Source organism: Spea bombifrons, chromosome 5 (genome assembly GCF_027358695.1).
Source record: "Spea bombifrons isolate aSpeBom1 chromosome 5, aSpeBom1.2.pri, whole genome shotgun sequence".
Classification (NCBI taxonomy): Eukaryota; Metazoa; Chordata; class Amphibia; order Anura; family Pelobatidae; genus Spea; species Spea bombifrons.
The window spans coordinates 103,723,120-103,748,903 of record NC_071091.1 but is presented as its reverse complement, the minus strand read 5'-3'; the positions used below and the strand labels follow the sequence as shown (position 1 = coordinate 103,748,903).

General features: G+C 39.3%; 1 protein-coding gene across 1 annotated transcript in view; it reads left to right on the top strand.

The window, feature by feature from the left end:
- The first annotated feature begins 6,608 nt into the window (after positions 1–6,608).
- The window catches only part of ADCY8 (adenylate cyclase 8), a 106,248-nt gene continuing 87,072 nt past the window's right edge, over positions 6,609–25,784 (top strand). Inside the window, exon 1 of the mRNA XM_053466388.1 lies at positions 6,609–7,861. Coding sequence (XP_053322363.1) covers positions 6,938–7,861 — 924 coding nt within the window. The 5' untranslated portion in view covers positions 6,609–6,937. The remainder of the gene's footprint in view (positions 7,862–25,784) is intronic.

The window sequence follows — 25,784 nt, the reverse complement described above, 5'->3', positions numbered from 1 at the left end:
CACACAGTCACTCTAATACCATACACTTTTAGTGATTAATATTGATGGCATAATTTTATTAGATAGATTTAGTCATTAAGGAGAGACATTTTTTTGGGGGGGGTTTGCAAGGGGGGTGTCAGGTCTGAAAAATTCAGAAAAGGCTCACCTTGTTCTGCCAATCCCTCACCACAATTTATCTAATATTCACTATTAAGAAGGTGTGCGATGTTAACTTAGGCACCTATGGGCTATGATTTCTATCGTATGCTTTTCTTTCCATTTAGACCACTTACGTTGGTAAAATATGTTTTTATGTTACATTCTTGTCACTTCATTTGTCAACGTGTAACCACCTAAACGCGACAAACATTTTGCAGCAGTCGATTGCTTTTTCTAATCTGTTTTTATATCAGGTGTCCATTGGCATTGACACATAATCATAGCCTAACCGGGGGAAAAAATGAAAATGAACAAGCTAACGCATCGCCGAGGTTGCTTCACGCCGCTGAGAAAGGTGAAGAATGCTCCACAAGGAATGCAACATATCGAGGAAATAATATACTGCACGTTATGTCAGAAGTGTTTGATATATCAGAGAGCACCCTGCGGTGTGGGCTTTATTATCAATAACTTGGGTTTTATAGAAACATAGATAATGATGACAGATAAGGTCTCATTTCAGCCCATCGTCTACTTTCAGGGATGAGAGCCTTCTGATCTTCAAATGTCAGATACTAGAACGTAGGTGACATCATAGAGTCCACATGTATGACATGGATGGGTAACGGATAGACGCAGGTAGATATAGAAGTATCAGGTACGTGGCCAGCCACATACTATCCCTAAAGCAAGTCACTCGGAGCTCAATTGCTCCAGTTGTTCAAGCGACCAAGTTGTGTTTTCAGTATCTTGTTGACCTCTGTCCATTACCTGATCCTTTTGCCTTCATCCATGACCTCTGTCATTCAATACATTTGGTGCATGTTCTGCCAGGATTATCCTTTTGGTCACAGCTAGAACCTGTGCTATACATCCTTAATGCAGAAACTTTAACCCTTATAGTTCTGTCGCTCCATGGTGAAAGTTCTGCTGCTTGGCACATATTGGGCTACAGAAGAACCTAAAGCTGCCTCCACATCTACCTGGAAACCTCACATATATCTGATTGTCTTATGCATATACAAAGTCATTCTGGATGCCATAGATTTTTGCCGAAAACATTTCTGCTAGAAGGCGACCCTTACTTTAAAATAAATCCTTTAGCCAATGCCCCGTAGCCACTTACCAACTTGAAAATGTCCAATCCCACCAGCTAGTCCCAGCTAAAAATATTACTTTGATATAACGGAAGGTTTTCTATATTTCCTCTAAGGAGGTCATCCAGAAGCCTTTGCGGATACATATTATACTTTTGGCTACGCATCATAACTAAGATGACCCGTCACCTACAAAGCTTTCGGCATCATTGAATTATTTTGTTGGACCCTCTTAGAGCTTCTTCTTTTTTGGGGTCTAATTTGTGCAATTACTGTATTGGCCCGAATATAGGCCGCACTTTTTTCCCCCACTTTAAGTCTTTAAAGTGGGGGTGCGGCCTATATTCGGGGTCTAGGGCCCGACGCCCAGGACATGCAGCGGGGTTAGGATACAGATCCCCCGCAGCGGTGCAGGGGACCTGCATCCTACTGTCTGATACGCTCAGACAGCCTCCCCTGCCGGCACTTTCCACGGGGGGAGTACCGGCACGGGAGGTTGTCTAAACGCATCGCACGGACGTTCACCGGCAGCGGCGATGCGCCGTTGCCGGTGAACATCCGCACGATGCATTTTAAACCCCCCCCCGACTTACCAGAGCAGACTCCCGGGTGTCTTACGGGGCCAGAGGGGGACATCTACGCAATACGCGTATACAACTTCCGGTGCCGGCACTTCCGCTGAGTGCCGGCACCGGGAGTTGTATACACGATGTGCATAGATGTCCCCCTCCAGCCCCGTAAGACACCCGGGAGTCTACTCTGGTAAGTCGGGGGGGGGGAGGACAGAGTGGCAGCATATTTTGGGGAGGGGAGAGGACAGAGTGGCAGCATATCTCGGGGGGGGGAGGACAGAGTGGCAGCATATCTCGGGGGGGGAGGACAGAGTGGCAGCATGTTTTTTGGTGCTTTTTTAAAGAAAAAAACTTTTTCTTTAAAAAAGCACCAAACTTTTAGGGTGCGGCCTATATACGGGGGCGGCCTATATCCGAGCCAATACGGTATTTTAAGATTTTAGATATAAAATAAATTTTACTTCAATTTAGCAATTCCCGCATATAGGTTCGTATACATCAAATGCCTTTTGATTAGTTTGGGTTTAATCTGGTGATGTGGTGTGTTTTATTTTAATATATATTAAAAATGGAATACTAATATTTTCATACATAATGTTTGTTCTGTGTACATGTGACAGCCCACCAAAATCTGAGTTTAGCTATTTCGCTGTGATAAATTCTGTAAGCACAGTCTGGTAGATCCATCTAGAATCCATTATAATTACCATGTATCACCATACCTGGGAACTCTCCGGGTTTGACCTGGAGATTGCCGAGTGAAGCACCACTTCTCCGGTTCTCCGGGTCAAGACCCGAATCCTCCGGGTCACGCCCCGCTCCCCGACTATTTTCCCTTTAAATGGGGGGGGTTCCCTCTACCGACGTCATGGGACCGCCCACTGACATCAGTGGGCAGTCCTGGCTGCGTCCCACAAGGGAAGGCTCCGGGGAGCCGGAGTCCTGAAGTTCCCAGGTATGTGTATTACCTTCACAAGGTTTCATCAACGTTATAGCAGATCTCCCACGTTTCCCAAACAGTACATTTTAAAGGTCTACACGGTGGAGTATTTAAGGACGGAGCTGCCCTGGGCCTACCTCAAGCTGTACATTCACCGTTCTGTATTCCATAACATGATCTTTGATCTCCCTTATTGTGCAGGGGAGCCTGATCTGCCTCAGTAATGTAGCATAGGGTCTACTCACCTGCTAGACCTAGGCAATGACCTACAGACGAAATAAACTATATAATATTTATATAGATGAAAATGAGAAATACGATACATACATCTATACCATGGACAACCTTGGGAACTACCCAAGTGTGGTCCCATAGAGCTCTCCCTCATACTCCCTATAGACAAAACATATATGTAATGTAATGTAATGTGTATCTATATATATATATATATATATATATATATATATATATATATATACTCACCATATTGTTAACTATATGAATTATACATAATCCTACCCTAGTCTATAATCCTGCAGCCCTTGTGTTGCCTACAGAGTAATCGTCATTGTTAACATTGTACAAAGAATTTATGCTCTGTAAGCGACAAGCAAAAATTAGAAAGAATAAAAAAAAGATTGAAAAAGAGAAATATCTCAGATTCCCCACCTTGTGACTTTACGGCTTTATTAATGGCGTTTTAAGAATGTTTTATTTTGAGCGCCTGAGGCTCTGGGAGTTTACGGAAAGCGGCCTCTGAAATATCGGAAATAGTAGAGTTTGATTTATGGTAAATAAGGACGGTATAATATCCACAAAACACAGAGTGAAACAAAATTATGCAGAGTTAAGTGTTACAATTAACAGTAGCGATCACCTAGCTTGACCAAAAAGAGATGTATAAAAAAAACACAATTTCTGGTGCAACGTTTTAGAACTGGTCTTGTCACTATAACAACCAATAAAATGATCAAGCCAGTCATAACATTCCATTGGCTTTTATGGTGATAGACTTTTAGGAATAGGGCTGTCTGACTCCATTGGAGGTCCGTGGTCCGGCTCAGATAGAGAAGACACATGAACATCATGGAGGCTGAAGAAATGGCATCCTGTGAGCAAGGAGGAAACAAGGAGGCAATGGCGCCCATGGAAAACACACCACATCATCTAACGCTGGCTAGCGAAGTACGTAACACTGGCTACCCTTCCGTCTACACAGCTACACCACCAGCAGAATACCCATGGGCTCGTAAAATTACCATATTCACACTTTGGTTATTTTTATATGGTTTCCAGGCAACAGCTTATTTATCGTTTACCTGTAATGTAATCTTTACGCTCGAAATACATTGTGTTTTCTCACTTTCTCGTGCATTTTCAGAACATGTTGTAATTAAATCTAAATCCCTGTAGGATCAGGAATTCAACATGGAAGACAGGAGGTTAATACGGATAAAGGATAATATGTTAAAGGAATATGTGAAGGGAACCCTTGCCAGGTAGCGCCTTCAAAGGGCCTGGTTGGTCAACCTTACCGAGTACTGCTAATTAACCGTGAGTTGCCCAAGCCTTAAGCAGACATGTTGGTGTAGCTTAATCACAAAGTCAATCAAGTTCTACCCAAAAGCCTACAACCAGTAGCCATGGGTGAGGGACCTCATCCTCTACATTTAGGTTCTCTTCTAATATCAATTGAAATATCTTTTTATAACCCATCCCATGATTCCTGCTCACCGGCCCCTGCCCTTCCAATGTCTAATTCCCTCTGCCCAATCCACACTGTCCTGGACCCTGGACCCTGTGTATGTTGATGACGAAGAAGCATCATCCGAAAGCACAAGAGATAAACGGTAAAGGAAGGGTTAAATGGTCAGGGGTGGACACCAGCGTGAAATCCATATAGGAGAGGGCTAGGTAGGGGATAATATTTGAAGAGTACAGTAACTTTCCTAAATAGAATAAAAAAAAGTGAGAAAAGTTTAGGACTGTAGATGAGGGTCTCTGGGGGAGTTGGTAGCTATGAAAACTTACTGAAGCAGTTACATATTGAAGCATTGAGGGGCAGTCGCGTATCCTCTTACTGTAAAACAAAACATTCTTGCTGTGATCTGGCATCTACAGGGTGGGCTACAGGTGTCCCCCTTCACCAGCGACTCCACTGGAGCGGACAGAAATTTAACCCATGCGCTGCTGCAGAACCTCTTGATGATTTCAGAGCCCCTGAACCACTACAATAATGTGCAACGGGGCAGATCGCTCTGTATTTTAAAACAAGGCGCTGAATGAAGCAAACTTCAGCTTCTGCGGAGCATCTTTTGAGATTTTACAGAGAGGCGCGTTAAAGGGATGCTTAAGATCGGAGCTCAGCTTCCGAATTCCAATTTTAGAAATGACAACCGAACCTGCCGCAGAACAGCTTTGAATTTTTCCCTAGAACCGTGCCGTATTTATGACCCACAATATACTACTTATACAGAAATTATTATAATGCAAAGGTCCAATCATACTCTCTAATATATAGCATATATATATATATATATCTTTTACCATCCAGTGTTTATTCATTCAAAAAATAGAATAAAAAAGTGATGAGTGAACAAAAAAAGATAAGAAGCAGATGCTTTATACAAACACACATATATATATATATATATATATATATTAAAAGAAATACATATATATATATATATATATATATATACATATATACATATATATAAAAAATAATATATATATATATATACATATATAAAAAATAATATATATATATTTTTTTTTATATACGTATATATATATTATTTTATATATATATATTATTATTTTTTTACCTCCTTAGAGGTGTTACTGGATGCTGCAGAGCCCTTTTAAATTGCCTTGCGAGAGAAGGTAATAGACTCAGGCGTGACGTCACCGGGTGTCAGCTGACTCGCAGGCTCTGCCTTTTCCAGCAGGTCTTTACTCCTTGTAATCCACTCTATGCTGGGCTATAATGCTCTCATCTCTAATATCGGCTGCCTGCGAGTACGAGGCACAGCTCCACGGCTCCCTCCTTCCACACACACAACAGATCAACAGCACAAGCCGAGCAAAGGCAAACAAAAGCACTCGCTGAGCTCATAATGCCAGCCGCCCCTGGATCCGAGGCTGAAGTTTAATGAGAGGGACCTTAATGGATTGCTTTTTGTTTCTCGCTCTTACGGATTTAAAGTGAAGCCAGGGACAGGGGAAGGGGGGGGGGAGAAGTTGGTCTCTGCAGCAGATCAGATGCGATGCAGCTAGCCTTGACTGGGGATCTCCTTTGGAGGTCAGAATCACCCCGCCGCTTATCTGATGGGGATTCGGGGGAAGTTTAACGAATGCTGACACCGTCTGCGAAGTCCTCGGGTCACGATGGAAGTAACGCGATCTTATTGGGATTCTCCCCCTACCAGTGCCCTGCTATCGATCTATCTTCTGTAAATAGTGCCGGGACCTCGATCGTCTTGACAAGTAACTGCAGCTACGTGTGTATCTTGCAGCGCGAGAGCGGTCTAGCTTTTGTGTGTAACTTTACAAATATCGGCATTTCGGATGAATGGATTCCCGACAGATCTGAAACAAAAAAAACCCAGTTCACCTGCTATTCACGGGTTTTTCTCGGTGACCTTAAAAAAGACCTTGGCTATTTTTGTGAAACATAATGTATTTGGTGGTGTACTGGATTCCAAGGTCTCATTTCGAGCTAAATAATAATAATAATAATGTAAACTTTTAATAAATGCAATTTTTTTTTGCCACGTCGAACATTTTAGATGCACGATCTTCTGCACAATTGCAATGCTTCTGATTCCACGGTAAGAAAAAGTCTCAGCGATACAGAATCACGATCTTTGATTCCGGAAGGCTTCTTCCCAATATTCGACGTTGTTTTGGAAATTAATTCCGGCTATCGGATCAACCTTCGGAAAAGGTTTCAGATAACCATTTTTTTTTCAGAAAAAAAAAAGATGATGAATGGGCTTAATACCTTGTTTACACCAACATTATGCTTCCCACGCTTCCTCTTTTCGATGACTATACTGTACAATGATCGTGGTTATAATGTCAGTATGTCGGATGCAGTCGGAACGGTAGCGATCGTAAAGTCCCTCTAAGAAAAGCACAATACTTTAACCAACCAATCAGGCTGGACATTAAAATGACCACAGATGTATTTCAGTAAACTTCAAAGGAGAAAACAGCAAGAAATCTACAGATCGACCATGGAGCTCTCCGAGGTGAGGTGCTCCAGTGCCACCGAAGAACTTTACACCATTAATCGGACTCCGACCATTAACAGCAGCACAAGACCCAAAAGACTCCTTTGGCAGACGGCGGTGAGACATATCACCGAACAGAGGTTTATTAACGAACAAAGCAGCGCCAAACACCTCTCCTCCGACGATTCCTACTCACTTAATGCTAATAGGCAATTTTCCGGCAAGATTTCAAGTGGGGACAGACACAACAACGGAGGCACCAAAGTCTTCCCGGAGAGGACCAGCAGTGACCTGGGCTTCCTTCACCTTGACTGTGCCCCTAGTAACTCCGATTTCTTTTTGAATTGGGGTTATACCTACCGTGGGGTTATTTTCCCAACACTAAGGAACTCGTTCAAGTCCAGGGACCTGGAAAGGCTTTATCAACGCTATTTCCTAGGTCAACGGCGCAAGTCTGAGGTGGTAATGAACATTCTGGACGTACTCACCAAGCTCACCCTACTAATTCTTCATCTAACGTTGGCTTCTGCACCTATGGATCCCATTAAAGGAATCTTGTTGGGATTTTTCACTGGGATTGAAGTGGTCATTTGTGCCTTAGTTGTTGTCAGGAAGGACACCACATCTTACACATATCTCCAGTTCAGTGGAGTGGTGACATGGGTGGCTATGGCCACTCAGATCCTGGCAGCTGGACTTGGATATGGCCTTCTAGGGGACGGTATTGGCTATGTACTCTTCACACTTTTTGCTACCTATAGCATGCTTCCATTGCCCCTTACCTGGGCTATTTTGGCTGGATTGGTAACCTCCCTCCTACAAATCGTAATGCAGTTGGTAATTCCAAGGCTAGCAGTGACTTCCATAAACCAGGTAAATCAGGTGAATGCATGGGGGCGTCGAAAATGTTTTCCTTGATAGCTGTCTTTCAATGGGAGCTGTTGTCGTTCGCACGTAGCCGTCTGGGGGGTATGTTGGGGTATTTGAGGAACACATTGGTATGCTCGACCATTAGATCTATTTTATCTTTAACACTAAATTGAAATACATTTGTACCTAATGGGCAATTTAGAGGTCAAGAGCCTCACGAGTAGGGTAGGCTGTTCTGATTAATGTCAGAACTTATACGCCAACATCTGAGGAACTTCATGGAAGTTTTTGAGGTCTTGAGACATGCAGGAAGATAGTTCAAGGTCACACAAGAGGATGTATTTATATTTCAAGTAACCACCATGCAATTCAACAGATCAAAGATAAACAATTGAGGATCTGAGACAAGGTTAACTAATATATATATATATATATATATATATATATATATATAAACATATACGTACATATTATATAAATATATAATATAATATATTATATATATATATATATATTATACCGATTGCAACATTAACCTTTTAATCGCTGTGCACATACAGAATACATCGATTCATTTTATCTTTCACTAAACAAATATTTATTATAATCAAATTGTCTTTCGAGCCTTGCCTCTATAATATTCGATGCGTTCGTTATATAGTATGGGTATTTGCTGAGAAGGGTCAGTAGTTAGCAGACATTATACTCTGCTCTTGTGATGAATAATATATCACGGGGAGATGAATGGGAGCTATCCAACATGTTTTGGTGCTGAATGTTCTGATTTCATATGATTTTTTTTTTAAAAAAAGAATGTTTCCTCTTGCTCCCTCTAGTGGTTCATATTAATCCCAAATAGTGAACATTAGCTTTTTTTTTTATAACCGTAATCAGAATAAAAACATAAATCTGCTATTATTACTCAAGTTTTGCTTTCTATCATGGATTTTAAGTCTCCTAACTTGTAGCAATGGGTCTGGACACAGAGTCACCTTGCTTTGCGTATTAACCGCTTGGTTATTTGTAGTATGTGATGTATGTAATAAATCATTACTTCTGTTGTTAGAAGGAATCCAAAAAATGTTCCCTTTTTCCTCTCTTTTAAGTCTAGAGTGTTTTTTTTTTGTGAAGCGGAATGTACGAAATTTTGCTTAATATGTTGAGACTCACCTGTTATTTTGCAGGAGTTTAAGTAATATCAGAATAATTTACTAAAATGGGCAATACACCCTTCACGTGTTAACAAAAGCCAACATTCCATCATTAAAAAGCTTCTTTTACCAGGTTTTTGGGTACTAAGCATGCTTCAAGGCTATGGCTTCTGATAGTATTATTCATAATAATCATTTTTATTTCTATAGCGCCCACAATTTCCACAGGGCTTCTTACAGTCCATACATTCAAAGCGTCCAACTAAACTAGAACCGACTAAGGGGGCTTGGCACACAAGAGCTTACAATCTAGAGGTTATACTGAATCCTTCTTATATATAAATGGGAAAGAGATGGAAACAGTCCTAATGTTTTAAGTGGATGAATGCAGCAAACATGGCTGTAGTTATTCCCCAAACACTGTCTCTTTAATGCTATCATTCAAAAATACATAGGGATAAGGCAATGGAATGCATGTGTCTTCTCTAATGGGCTCCTGTGATTTTATGAATGAATGAAAAAGCACCAAGATCATTCTCCACTTACAGAATAAAGTGGTTTGTGATTTAATTATATAATTGATACAGTCGCGACATTCAGTGATGTGACTTCTGTACTGCTTTGGATTCATTTTAATTGTAGCTCGCAAATAATTGACAAGGTCATCACATGCTTTTAATGAGTAGAGAGCATTCCCTCAGTATTAAAGGGAACATAATTTACTCTTCATTCACACACTTGTAAGATATATATATGTATAATATTATAAGATATTATATATATATAATATATAGCTGTATAGATATATACCTGTATATTTAATCTTCTAATACTCATTGATCATATATAACCGGGCAAGTGGAATGTTGGCAGCAAGAATGTATGTATATAGATGTGGTAATGAATGTGCAAATTTAGGGCTTCTCCAAATGTCTCGTGAAGACGTGACGATAAAAACAGCTATTTTCGACTTTTTTTAAAATTACTTATTCCTAACACCTGTCCGTAAATCTCCCCCCCCCCCCAGATTTAAATGATTGGTCTTACCAGGTATATGTATGTGTGTATATGTTAACATTAAGTACATAAAGTGATTTATCAAAGTACGGGAATTTTTTTTAAAGGTTAGCACAAACGATCATAATCTAAAACTGGGGGGTCGGGGGTTTAGATGTAATGTAAGGAGGTTTTACTTTTCCAAGAGGGTGGTTGATAAATGGACTAGCCTTCCAGCAGAAGTGGTAGAGGCTAATACAGTGAGGGAACTTAAACATGGGTGGGATAGGTATTTGGCTCCTGAATCTAAGACGAGACCAACGGCTGATTAGGGTCTGAGTCGTTACATCATTCTAGATGGGTGAATTGTTCTTATGTGCCATCAGATTGTATGTAGCTAGTGTATGTGCGTGTGTATGTGCGTGTGTATGTGTGTTTAAACAGCTGCAGCTGTGTCATGCTAAGTAGGGCAGACACAGAATCATATTTGGTATTTGATGGCTGATTGCATTCTCAGAAACCATCAGGATGAATGATTCTGGGATTAGAACTGTCACGGCTATTTACATGCAATAACGGGCATTGTTGATGATGGGATATGGGAGGAACGCTCGGGGTAATACGCTGTCTTTGGCACGTTACTGCTGAGGTGGCAGTTTTGATGGTAAACTCATTCATTATGTGTCACGAAGATATTCTGAGGTCTCGTTCCGTGACTTTCTAACAAACCAGGTGTAGGCGCCATTTCTCATATTAATGATTAGAATGAATATTATCATTTATCAGATAGGAGTACTTTATGCTACGAATACGCAATGACCCTAGTATTACTACTCTAATTAATGTATTGTTAGCCTCTTGTATGTAATGTCATGTATTATACTTAAACAGTGAAAACAAGTTTGAAAACTACTCCCAATAGAAACAGCTTCATGTTAGGTAAGACCCAGTCTCAGACCTTAATCAGTTGTTGGTCATGTCTTAGATTCAGGATCCGTATGTCTATCCCATGCGTGTTTAAATTCCCTCACTGTGTTACCCTCTACCACTTCTGCTGGGAGTCTGTTCCACTTATCCACCACCTTGGTGACACTTCCTTACATTTCATCTAAGCCTCTGACCCTCTACTTTTAGTTTATGACCTCTTATTCTAAATTATGACATCTTGTTGTAAATTATGACTTCTCCGACCTATTTTGGAACCTGAGCACAAGTTGGTTTGTATTATATTGATCCTAATAAAAAAAAAATGTATATACGGAAAATATTCTAGATTTTTTCTGTACTCTTTGCAGCGCAGCTCCCATTATCTTGTATTCCTTGTCAAAATAATGCTCCAAACTATATTCAGTCTTATCTACAGAAGTAGAGGCATTATGTGAACAAATACATTGGAAATTAAAAGTTCTTAGCACTAGATATAGAGCATAATACCTAAATGTAGTGTAAGTCCTACGGAACCTGCTGACACTTTGTACACAGCTTGTAATGTTACATTGTGTCACATTGTGTCATTTTTTATTATTGGGACAGGCATGTCCTAAATGTGGGGCCATCAACATGTCTCATTGTCTCTGCTAAAAGCTCCTATCCTCAGCGGATCCTTATTTATAGAGAATACTTTCATGGCTGATTGGATTCCTGAAGGTCCATTTAAGAAGCTAGAGCTGATATGATGGATGGTCTTCAAGCAGTTGACGTTGCAAGACCACCCGACTTTCTACCTTATACATCCATAGTGTTATTCAAAGTAGTTTTTTTCCTGAGACATGTCCGCAGATGTCCTTAGACAGCAAAAGAAACGGAATCTGACGGCAGATAAGAACCTGTCGCCCATCTAGTCTGCCTGTTCTACCACCTCAGCATCCAAGCCGCTCTGCTAGGTTACCTGTATGATGGATTCCGCCCTGCGTTTACTAGGGCAGATATATTACCCAGGTGTGGCCCCCTTGTCTAGCTTATCTTGGGCAGCGGGTCAGTGCTGAAAATCGAGACTGACCCACGAAAACCAGGACTGTTGGGAGGTATGCATTAGGAGGGCAGTATTTTAAGTGAAATAGAAACATAGAATTTGACAACAGATCAGGCCCATTCAGCCTCATCTAGTCTACCTGTTTCTCCTCCTGTAAAGACTCAGACCCTAATCGTTGGTTTCGTCTTAGATTCGGAAGCCATATGCCTATCCCATGCGTGTTTACATTCCCTTACTGTAGTAGCCTCTACCACTTTTGCTGGGAGGCTGTTCCCCTTATCTACAGATCTACAAGTTCTCAATGGAATATAAATTATATATTATGTAGATTGGAGCCCATTTGTTTACCCACCTCCTCTTCCAAATATAATTAGTAAATGCAGTACAGCTTCGCTAGTTCCCCCCCCCCAGAACTATATTGCTTCAGGGCATCAATGTCCTTGTGCAACCTCTTTTTATGTAAAGAAGGTGAGGCTTTTTGTTATATTAAATTTACAATTTAATAATTCCTTCCTTTCATGCTGTAATTGAACCTATGGCTCACTGCAGAGACTTATTAATGTTTGAAGTGGGGTGATGCCTTCCCACGGCAGAATATTCCTTTTTTTTTGATGATTGAGGTTAATTTATCTGAGATATCTGACATGTGCCATATATCTTTATGCTATTAAATCTAGATCTATCTCATGGAGGGAATACAGAATCGCTCTTGAGAGCCATATTTTATATTTTTCCTTCAAGAGACAGGTTTTTTTTTTTTTTTATTTCCCCTGGAGCTAAATAGCTCTACGTTTCCACCAAAGAGACTTGATATTGTCTTTATATTTGTCCGTATGGCAACATAAATCCACACAGCTGTCTCGGAGAGTGTATGTGTATGAGTGTATCACAGTGTTCTACCCTCAGGGGCACCCTTTAACCTTAAACCTTAAAGTCCCACTTTGGACTTGTGTCCTTTTTCTCCAGGGTTCTGTTTGAATAATTTCAGAATTGCTGATTTCTGTTATTATTTTTATTATTCTTAATAATAATAATATACGATAAAGACTGAAGTGTGTAAAAGATAAAAAAAAATAAAAATGAGGAAGGACGAAAAACAGTAGATTTTTAACAAACCCTTTTCCTTTGTTTTTGTGTTTCATGTGTAATACCACATTCAACCACCGGGGGTGTTTGGCATTGCAAGAGGTTTCAGGCAATATTCATGGCATTACTGGATCCTGTCTGTGCTTCTTTCATGGATTTCTATAGAGTCCATTTGATGAATGTGTGTTGGATCAAACTAGAAGTATTAATAGTTGCCTTTTTTCTGACAAAAGGCATTTTTGCTAAATTATTTTAGTATGACTTATAGGCCAGTTCCGGTGCAATACTAATGGAAAAAGTAATAATTTTTAGAACAAATTCTAATTGTTAATGAAAACAACACTCCAGAAAATGTTTTGTATGTCAATCTTTATCTATAGATGATGATGATGCTTAGCACTGAAAATTGCTTCAAAACTATGCATCTGCCACCGAAAAGAAGGAGGAGCTACATAATTTTATGAAAATTTTGTTGTAGACAAAGTATTTTTTTTTTTACAGTAAACAGTGAATTGGTAAAGAATTCTTGTGTAATATAATGATCAAATTTTTTTATTTTTTTTTTAATTTTTGGGATTATTATATTACAATTTACAAATTCATCTCTGGCCGCAATCTAAGAATTTTTTTAAAAAAGTGACACGTATAGAAAGCTCCAATTCTTTTTTTTTTTCTTTTTTTTTTTTTAAAATCATTATATGAAAGCAGACGTGTACATGGCATGCAGACATGGGTAAAAATAGATGTCATAATACACAGATCTCCTTTATCAGTAAACAGTGTTATAAATACATCTCTTAGTAAGTTTTAAAACAATTGTAATAGCTACATAAGCTAATAAGCTACTTCCCTAATGTCTCAGATTCCGATTTTCGGGCATTGTCCTATTGTCGCCCGTTGCTGCCCCACTGCCCTGCTTTTTGCACGTGGCCTTCTCGCAACACTTTGATTCCTGCAAGATGGCGGTGGGTGGCTGGTCCTGGCAATTACTTAACCACTCCTTATTTTTACACAGACAGTAAATAGTAACAAAACTTGCAAATTTTATCAATTCATGCAAATCAACAAAAATGAGGAGGGACCCCCAACAAAGCAACCAGCTCCGAATTCCTGTTTGAATTTTGTTGGTTCTTTCACTCACACTCTCTCACACCTACTCTCTCTCACACTGATATTCACTTTCTCATTCACAATTTGCCCATCGTATTTGGTCCATTTGCATATATAATATATATATATATGTAATAATAATAATTATGAGCTTCGTATGACATATCGATGGGATGTTTAACTTTATCAATCAGAGTATGTTGGTAGGTAGAAGACAGAAGACACGCTCCTGTATAGTATAGAACGCAGGGTCTCCACAAAGTTATGAGCAAACGTGGGAACTTGTGGCCTCCGGGATGCGGCCAGGACTACTCACAGTTGTCAGTGGGCGTTCCTGCTGATGTCAGTGGGCGTTCCTGCTGACATCACGGGAAACACCCCATTTAAAAGGGAAATGGGCTGGGAATGGGGCGTGTCTGGGCCCCACTCCTGCGACCCGGATGATTTGGGTCTCGAACCCCGGAGAGTTCCCAGGTATGGTTATGACGTCCCATCATCCACAGCCAAAGACAGGATAGCAAGTGATAATGTGATGGTGGGGAGGCTGGGCTGGGCTCAGAGACCTGTGTAACTTTAAAAGTACTCTCATTTCCCATGGATGTTCCTGCTGAGTAGACCATTTCATTGGTTGCTATGGTGATAAGACTACTTCCCAAACTTTGCACCAGAATCATGTTTTATACATAACCCCGACTGAGACTGTAAGGAGCTGTTTGTGGGAAGAGACACATTAGCCACAGAGAATGAATGCCGTGTACAGTTCCCACGGCAACCAAGGGAGCTTCAGTAACAATGAAAGCACCGGTATCTGTGACTGGAAGAATGCTGGAAGCAGCAACAAGCGTTTCAGATGAACTCATTCACTACTAGGTGCAAGATTCCAGGAGGTCTCAACGGTCTCCCGGTTATCGTGGGGCCAGCAGGTCTGTTAAAGAAGTTCCCCTGATACGTTATATACAAGGACTAAATAAATATGACTCTTGGGGTTATGTGTAAAAATAACAGTTTTGGAGAAAAGTGGTATAAATAACCAAAGTACCCAATGGACAATTGCTGCTGTTTGCTACTAAATCACCTCTTTCGACCGGAATGTCTAACACCTCATTTTTTAGCTGGAATGACTAAAAAAAAAAAACAATAATAAGAAAACTGTTTGCTTTTTGGAATAAATTCATAAAAAAAGCTGTTTTATTAAACTTGAATTTTTAAAAAAGAATCCTTACTTTTTTTCTCCTTTTTTCTATATTCGGGAAAAAAAAAATTGGAAAATAAATTTGCAGACGTAATTTAAAGGCAAACATTTGTGCGAAATATAAAGAATTTTATAAAAAGATATCATACTGCTGATAACCCCCCCCAGCATTAAAGCAATAAAGGTTATCATAATAATAGCAAAAGATCAGTGAATTAAAATGAATTTTTTTTTAATTTTTGTTAGTTTTTTTAATGATTAATAATTCAAATAAATTGCAATTATTTACCGCCTGCTTCGCTTTGTCATTTGAATTTCATACATTAAGCCAGCGAGGTGCGTGCGTTCCCAGGGTTTTTTGGTAGTGGCGGCTGGGGTTATTAAATGGTTAATGTCTAGCTGTCTGAGTGAGTTAGTTCTACCTGACTTTAATTGGCTTGCTAATAAAAAAAAAAAACCACGCTTCTAAACTCCGTCTCGTTAGGAGACAAAGGCACAGCGTCACGCAGCTTAAAGGGACGCCGTCATTTACTACGGCTATATGTGTCTCTCCGCATTGTCCTTGCCTAAAGAATGTTTATTGAATTGATACCGGAGAAGATACCGGTTCCTTGCCGAGCCCCCTGCGGCAAAGAGATATAAAGAAGAATGTAAATTAAATGGAAATAACCACTATAGATTTATTGGTTATCACAGTAAACATGGGTAAAATACCTTTTTTTTTTTTACGTGAAAAAATCGTTTTACAAGCCAGTGTTTTCTTATCGGCCAGTTTTTTTTAATTAAAAAAAATAAATAAAACCTATGCACTAAAACATAAATTCATTAAATATATATATTTAATTAATTATATAAATCCATTTAATTTATGTTTTAGTGCATAGCTTTTATTTAAAAAAAATAAAAAAAAAATAAAATGACAGATTGCAAAGAAAAAATTATTATACGCATATACGCTATATAATTTGTATAGTGAGAATAAGTGTTGTGATTTAAATTTAAAGTGCGATCGATAAAAGTAATTAAGCTTTGGAGAATTATAAAGCCATGTGAAATTGGAAGCAATCATGGGAATGGATGATGATAAAATGAAATCATCAATAATCAGTAACTTACGAAAGCCCAATCGATTCTTTTGTTATAAAGAGATATTGCTCGTTAGTATCTGTATCCAAAAGAATGAACTGTTTGTAATTAGAAAACAGATACTTCATTAAAGGGACATTGACATAGACTGAAGCTGTCGGGGACCCCATGGTACCCCGTATGTATGCGCCGGTCACCAGATGCTGGGAAATGCATTGGATGCTCATGCCTCTGTGGAACCTTCTACTAGACCATAGGGTATGGTGGTTCCCAACCTCTGGACCCCTAGGGTATAGGAACCCTTGTAGAACTCTTAGCCTTGAGGCAGGGGTTCTAGATAAGGAGATAACTCCTCAATCAGAATGGTGGAAATTGATGAAATCGCTTGTGTTTATACATAATTTGTTTGTTGCCCTCAGTGAATGTTGTTTGGTTCCCCTGGTTTAGGGGCTAGTAGCAGTTGCGTGACAGTTAAAGGTGCTGTTCCACTTATACAGATCATCAATTACACGTTAAGCGAGTACACCTTGGCAGATCTGCCATTTTTACTGACATAAAACCTTTCAGACGATTTTAAGTTTCTATAGAAACAGCCAACCAGTGACTGATTGTGTGCCACATGACATTTAAGTGTTTCCATCAAAAATTATAAACCAATCTGTTAAATTCAGTAGAACAGATGGAGAAGGACCTTTAACAGAGGACCTTACATGATCTAAGGCTGAATTAACCATTTGGAGTGTGTTATTACTGTGATACTAATGTATGCAGTAGAGTGGCCTAGGCCGACTACGCCTATGGCTGCAGGTCTATGGGGGCAGCAGCTCCCCTTCTACAAAACGGCGGGGAGCAGATGGTCCTGACTGTATAGTATTCCCAACAAGGACATAGTTCCAGCTTCTCCATATCCAGTTAATAATAATGTTATTACATTTCATTGGTTACTCCATATAGTAGACACGATCTGATATCCAATCTAATTGCGTTGTGAAACAGACATAACCTTCAATTTCTCTGAGAAGAAGGTGAGAGCTCACACATATACCATGTTCCAAAATGGTAATACGCAACATACAAAGCCTTTTATGCGTTCCGTGTTCTGAACGGATACAGTTGTGCGGCAGGTACAAACGGCCTCGTATTCATTCAATGTTATGTACCGGAGGAAACCTGACGTTCTTAACGAAGACCCCTGAGCCATGAATATGATCTCACATTCCTTCCATGTTCCGCGCGTATAACAAGATGTCGTGACGCTGTCTCATGTTCCTTCCACGTTCTGAGATGGTAACATTGTAAAATACACAGGTACTAATACCGTCATTATATCGTCCCATGCAGGGTTTATCTGCGTGCTTCTTCCATCTAATGGAGATTTAACCTACCGCCTTGACTGTACTAGGATTTTGGTGGATAATGATATTTGGTTAACCTGTGGTTTTTGGACCATTTGGGGTATTTGGCCCAATGTTCCCCAGACTGTCCATTCTGTACCCTTTCTGGAAGTTATATTCAGTTTCCTTTGGGGAAAGAGCGTTAAACAAAACAATCCATCCAGAATAACTTAAACAGGGCCAGTGGCGTAACCCCGAAAACCAGCAAATGTAATTGGTGCTTGTTTCAAAGAGTCCATTTGTACCACCAAGAAGCTTTAGGGGCACTCGAAGGACTTGGGGCCCCCTTGCATTACAGTGGCTGCAATGGCTATTATAAGTGGTTTGGGGGTCAGTATTTCTGACGACAAAGAGGCCAAGCAGGGAAACCAAGCGGTGTAAGGGTGCATTGTGGGAAAGATAAAGGTGGTTATACCACTTCACAGATAACTCATGGATTTTGTACAGTCCGAAAAATTCTAAGCATTGAGATTCTGGAAAATGTCCAAAAAAGTATTCCAAATGGAGGATGATTTTAATAATAAAACCACAGGAGAGCGAGAGAGGCTTATTGCTGTTCTCATCATTTATTCATATAAAGCCACTGGGTTTTGTGAAACTTTAGTAGATGGAACACGTTATAATTGTGACATATTTAACCCAATTTTAGATAAGGAGGAGGACCCTTGGTGCTTCCAACGGCTATAATAAATACAAATGCACAAAAGGGGATAAAACTAGAGAGTATAAGGCTTGAAATTCTTCATTTTTTTTCTTTAATGAAAATGTGGTACATATATGGAACAGCCTTCCAATAGAATCGGTACAGTTTAACCCCTTAAGGACAATGGGCGGTTCCTAAACCCAATGCATTTTGAGCCCGTACATGTACGGGCTTTGTAATTAAGAGGTTAATACAATAAGAATAGTAAAATCTTTAGTTTTTTCTGTACTTTTACCATAATATAAAATTAAAGTCATATGAAAGCTGCATCCTATTAAAAGGACACACCAGCCACCAAATGCCCGTTTAATGCTCATGATAGCTGAACGCCCCCCGCCTTAAAATCTTCGTGTGGTCTCCCTAGCAAATGCATTATGGGATTTGGCCATTTGCCCCAATGGCTTGCACTCTCTCCAGCGGCGTGTCTGTGCCCATGTGGTGCGCCGGCGGAGCTGCAGCTTCCCTCAAAAGTGATTTTATTGTATTTTTTTTTAATTTTCTTACAGGTTTAACGTGCCTTAATCCGCATTCTTTTCTGGGCGAGGCTGCCGAGGACATTAAACTGTCCCATAGCGCTGGCCAAACAAAAACATCTACCCCCGGCGCTTAACGGTTTAATACGTGCACAAGCGTATCCGTATTTGCATAGCCAGGGTACCCGAAGTTTTTACTTTAATAAACGCTGACTGGAAATATGTATCCATTATGTACACGGAGTCACTTCAAAGACAATGAACGGAGTCAGTGTTTTGCCGGCAGCATCCTTTGTAGTCATTCCTCGGTTTTCTTCTCGAGCTTTTTCATACTGATGCATCAAGCGTGGCTAATGGCGAATTTACACCCACAGGTTTTACAAAGGAAGGCATTTGTTCTCGTCTATTTCTACGAGATAAAGATTTAATCCCGGTGCCCTGGAACGCTGTGCAGTTCAGTCACTTCGGGGCTCTCTCGTCTGGCGTGTTTTCATTTGTGTCTGCGTTCCCGTAGGGAATTTGTAATAATAAAAAGTTTAGTGCTTCTTGCGAACTCATGAAAAGGTCACCGGTTTTTTTTTTGTTGTTGTTTTTTTTTACCCCAAATATAACGTGGCTTTATTAAAGGGAACGCGTGAAAAGGAGTCCCCTATGAATGCTCTGTCAAAGAGATGTATACATCATGCCTGCTGAACAGAAGGGAAAATTATGCATTCCAGAAACAAAATTGCTTAATTGGGTTTTTAGCCTTTTTTTTAATCAAAAGCAGGAAGGATAGGTAGAAGGGTTGAACTTTATAGAATTAGGTCTTTTTTCAACCTTTCTTGAAAATGTTACTATAGATCTTTTAATTAAAAAAATACCTACCCTCTCCCACGTTTACTGTATACAGTGCTGGGGGGTTATAACTGTATACAGTGCTGGGGGTTATATTACTGTATACAGCGCTGGGGGGTTATATTACTGTATACAGTGCTGGGGTTATATTACTGTATACAGCGCTGGGGGTTATATTACTGTATACAGCGCTGGGGGGTTATATTACTGTATACAGCGCTGGGAGTATATTACTGTATACAGCGCTGGGTTATTACTGTATATAGTGCTGGGGGTTATATTACTGTATACAGCGTTGAGGGTTATTACTGTATAGAGTGCTGGGGATACATTGTTGTATACAGCACTGGGGGGTTATTATTGTATACCTCTAGCACTGCACATAAAAAAACCAAGTTTTGTTATTCATTAAGCATTGTTTCAGGCAAACCCTAAATCATATCATATATCATATAATACATAACATAAAACATATTTCCCCCCATTAAATCTCAGTATACCCCAAACAGTTGACACGTGCCAATCCCCGCTCACAGGCAGGGATCAGACAGTTTGTAGTTTCTTCTATAACAAAAACAATCAGCATTGATCTCTCCATTGTATTTGTTCCTCTGGTTCCTCATCTCTTCTCTCTCTTCTCTCCTCTCTCTTTCAATCTATACCTACGTGTTGACGTACCCTTACAAAAAATTACTGCAGTTTTTTCTGAAGTAATACTGCAGTTTTTTGGACATGAAAAAACTGCAATACTGCACTTTTACTGCAGTTTTACTGCACTTTTTTTTATATTGCAAACCTACAGTTGTACTTCAAAGTACTGTAGCTTTATTGCATTTGTATTTCCTTACAAAAATAACTGCAGTACAACTGCAGTACAGTGAAGTACAAATGCAGTAAAACTGCAGTAAAAGTGCAGTATTGCAGTTTTTTCATGTCCAAAAAACTGCAGTATTACTTCAGAAAAAACTGCAGTAATTTTTTCGTAAGGGACATCTTTCATAAAACGCAGCATCACAGGCTGGGGTTAATCACGTATATATATTTAAGTCAAGCTATCCCTAAGGAGGAAGCATTAAAATAAAAATAAGGTGTAATAAGGCGAATGATAGATTGTTTTCCTTGCGGAATTCATTCATCGATGTGACACTTTCCCTTTAAAGCTCGGTAATCTACGTCTGGGACGCTGCTCAGTTCCCTCGCGCTCGCCGTTCGATATTAATGCTTATTCATCTTATACAATCACACATCTTACAAAAAAAATAGCAAAGTGCCGCATAAAACAATCAATCATTACCGCGAAATAACATGTTCGCCCTGACGTTGATAAATCATTTGACTAGAAATGGCCATTTGATTTATGTTAAGGTTTCAGACATGCATGGGCTTTTTGTTTGTTTACAATGCAGATCTATACGTTTAACAGATCTATATATTAACCCTTTAACAGCTCATCGTGAGGACCCTATGTAACGACTCACCAAATATGTTACCCTAATGGATCTAATACCGGTGCTCAATACTGGCGCTACTTAGTGATTGACACTTCATTGAGTCACCTGCATTCAAGCAGGGATATCAACCACAACATAGTGGTAGCAAAAGCACCAATTAGGATCTTAGATAAGATCACAGAAGTATAGAATAGGAAGGAATTCATTGTAGACTGTGTGACTCTGAGAGTTTGCCCCTTTACCCTGAGATTGGGGCAAAAACCCATTTTTTCATGGGTAGAGCCGGCCCTGTCTGTTATCTAGCAAATAAAGAAATGCAAAAATACATGTATGTAATCTCACTGCACCCTTTCAGACCGTTAAAAAAAAAAAAATATATATATATATATATATTAAGGTAAAATAAATAGGCAACTTGACCAAATGAGATGGGGAACACAAATTAAGTTAATTAGCTATTGCATAATCAAACAGATAACGCCAAAACTCAATCTAAAAAGATAAATGTAGTTATAATCGGTGAGTAAAATAGTAATAATCTCTTGGTTACTATTTTTGCTGAAAAGGAAACTGGATTCTTATAATGAATAATCGACACATTTAGAATATATTTTGTGATGAACTATCCAAAGAGATTATTACAGATAGAACTTCTTCCGGTTGTCCAACTAGAAACTCACTCACCAGCCAAGCCATCAATGCGTTTTCATGCGCATACCCTTACCCTAGCCACAGATCCCATAGAATTTATATATGTATTATATATACATTATCATATATATACTTTATAAATTTATTATGAGAATGGAAACAAATACAAAGTACATAAAAAACATAAAAGTCGTGTTATGCTATACACTACTTGTTATGTCCCGTTTACCCATTATACAACCCTGATGAATATGATGGCGATATATATATAAATATACAACAATAAATAATGATAATATGAAAAATAATAATATTAATAATAATACAAAATGGGACATGGGGTTGACTCCAATCAGTCCATTTCTGGCTAATGCAGCAATATGCATCAATTACATAAAGAGTGTTTGATGGCTCCATATAGACCCCAGTATGTCCAAGGCAAAGCTTCTTTATTCACCTGGCGACACCACCAGCATAATCGGTAGCGATCACTATTTTTTAAATCTCATGGGACTAGAACGATTATTCATTCTGAACCAGTTAACAGAAGCCCATTAGTAAACTGGGAAACATTGTGTGTGTGAGCAGCAGTGATAGGACGTTGTGAGCCTCCGGGCCTCCTTCCCTAATGTATGGGTTCGTCTTAGTCTGTCAGTTCTAGTTCTGACGGAGCCATTGAACGTATGGATGGACTGTAAGCCAAGAAGTCAGCCTTTGGCTTCCCAAGAAGAGCTTTAGATCTTAACATAGCATAGAGTTACATCGTTGGCTTCATGAGGGCTTAACACAATGTATTCCCGTCCTCAGCGGCTTCGAGGCCTGTTGTTAAGGTTGGAGAGTAGTGGCAGGACCGGTATACGGAGTGACAACATGACGTTGTTAATGTATAATGTTCAGCCAGAAGACGCTGCTGTGTTCTCAGCAGACGATACTGAATCTGAAAAAACGCAGCCGCATAGAAGTGTTAAAAAAAATAAAAAAAAATATAAATATATGTAAAACTAGAACACAAAAGTTATTATCCTTGAATAAAAATATTTTTAGCCTTTTATGTAAAAAATGCCCCTTCCCGGTCCTTTAAACTGTGCGTTTAGCTTGGCACTCTTCTCGCTGCTTCCTTTCTGATGTTTTTTCCTCTAAACCGTAAGTGTTGTGATGATGAAATAAGCTTCTTAATGCCCCCTGCTGCTGCTGTGTTCTGTAATGGAATCATCTCCCATGCTGCGCTAAGTCTGCCTTTTGTTGAAGCCCGTTCTCCGGTTGGATGTTTAAAGCCCTTCCAGACATAATCATTAGCACAGCTGCATGCGAGAAGCGAGGAGACGCTATAGCAAGGCTATTAGCCGCATATTGCAGCGGCAATCCCCACAATTTCATTATAAAAAAAAAAGCTGATACAAATTTGGAAGACCCTTGAAAGAACAGTAGTTACTCAAAGTATGTCGTTCCTGTTAAAATATATATTTCCTCTATGCGTTATTTTTATTACATTACATTCTGCAGAAATTCAACATTTTTTCATGACATTTACACAGTTTTAGTAGATTAGTGTAATAATCTTTTAAGCATAGTACAGGGGCGTCCAACGTGCGCCCCTCCAGCTGCTGCAGGACTAAATCTCCCATACTCCTCAGCCAGCCCCTTAGCTGAAAGAGCATTGTGGGAGATGTAGTCCTGCAGCAGCTGGAGGGCCGCACGTTGGACGCCCCTGGCATAGTACTTTCTTTGAAATGATCGATGCGTATCTGGGAACCTTTCCAGGTTTGACCCGGAGTCTCCGGATGAAGCGCTAATTCCCAGAGTCTCCAGGGCACTTCTCTCGTTCTCCGGGCAGGGGGTAGACAATTGTTGTTTCTCTTGCCTTTTTTTTTTTTTTGGAAAGAAGAAAGGTTTTAGTAAAACTGGTTAACTTACTAAATATTAGTGATAAGAAAGGGGGTAAGATTTAAATGTCTCAAGCGATTAACTCTAAATAGGTAGCTGAAACCAAATGCGACATACACTCTCCAACCAAAGAGCCAATATACCGTTTTTTTCGGGGGGGGGGGTAGTTTTCCTTTGCTGGAAGTTTGAATTTTTCTGTTTTTTTAGAAAAATGGGAAGTTTTTGCTTACCTTTACATTTACCAAGATTAAACTGTTTGGAGAAAATTTACTTAAGTACAAGCATGTAAAATAATACAACATATATATAAATTGCTATGGTGCTAAATCACATAAAGAAGGAAAAAATGTCATAGTGCAGTGCATACATTAATCATCATCATCATCATAGAAAGGAATGGAGTAACAATATCAAATGTGACTAGTGCCTTAAAATAATATTGTCTCGAATCAAACTTCCCTACGATGTTCAACGTGCTTATTTTTAGTTTTGTTTCCGAGAATTATTATTATTTATTATTATTATTTACTTATTCCTCTAGATTGTAAGCTCCTTTGAGCAGTGTCCTCTTCCCCTGTTGTTTCTGTATGTCATCTTGTTGTGTTAAAGAATAATTATGTGCTGTCTACCCTTTGTACGGCACTGAGGAATATGATGGCGCTATATAAAACAATAAACAATAATAATAAGAGGGTTGAAAAATAACTTAAGTGAAAGATGGTAAAAAAAAAAAAAAAAGATACTCTAGGACAAAAATAAAGATGAAACGTGGGCTGTAGGATGAGACGGATGTAGAGGAGAAAACAGAATAACAGTAAACAGAAATGGGGCTGAAATGGAATAATAGGGAGAGAGGGTGCTGACCAGAACGAGAGGCAAGAACATAGAGTAGAATAGACCTATAGACCTAGATGGTAACCTTGTGCTGTCACTTTACATTATCAAGGCAAGGTTAAATACACGGGTCACAAAGTTGCTTTAGGTATCATCGTTGGGGGGGGGGGGTAATTGCCCAACCTTGGTCTGTTGTGTGTTTGCCTGGAAGTGATTGTTCAACTTGGATACCTTGTTCTAAAATTACACGATACGTTCATAAACATTTCACTGAAGTGACACTAAGAAACTAAAAATAAGTCCACGTGTATACATCTTCTTTATAACTCACCGCTGTACCGTAACCAACAAACAAAAGATGGCCAATTAGTTGTAGGCTGGTATGTCAGTAAGCGTCTTTACTAATGCATTAGGGTACATTAGCTATGCTTCTTGGGTTTTTTAAAAATCCTACAGGGAAAAAAAAAAGATATGCACATAGAATAGAGGTCTGTATAACGGCACAAGAATTGGAATGTTCCAGCTCTTCAACTGGAAGACGAGGAAGCGGCTGGATTCGGAAACCTTCAGTTTCATGAACTATATCATGAGATATAACAATAAATATATAATGAGAAAGAAAAAAAGAATTTGAAAAATATCATGTAACTCTGTGAAATCAAGTATTAACCTGTTGCTTTAAATCCCGCTTGACCTAAATTCTAGAAAAATAAAATAAACCTATTAAGTGAATGAATGCATTAACAGGAGGATATAGTCCCAAAAAAAACAATAAATCAGGTCTGATTTTTAAATATGAGCAAATGAGATTTTGTGCATTTATAAAGGGTTAATTGTCGGCTTCATTCATGCACTTTAACCGTTTCAGGGGTACAGGTTTTAAGACACCGTGATAGTTGATGCGATGTATATTTCTGTGTTCCTACTGATCTATTTCTGGACATGATCATTAGGCATGAGTTTTGGAAGAACACACTCTCCTTGTCACTAAAATCCCCCGTTAGTGATTTTCTTGCCTACACAAAGATTCATCTTCCGTGTTCTTGAGCAATAAACAGACAAACGCATGGTGTGGGAAGGAGAGAAATTCAATGGGAACTTGATGC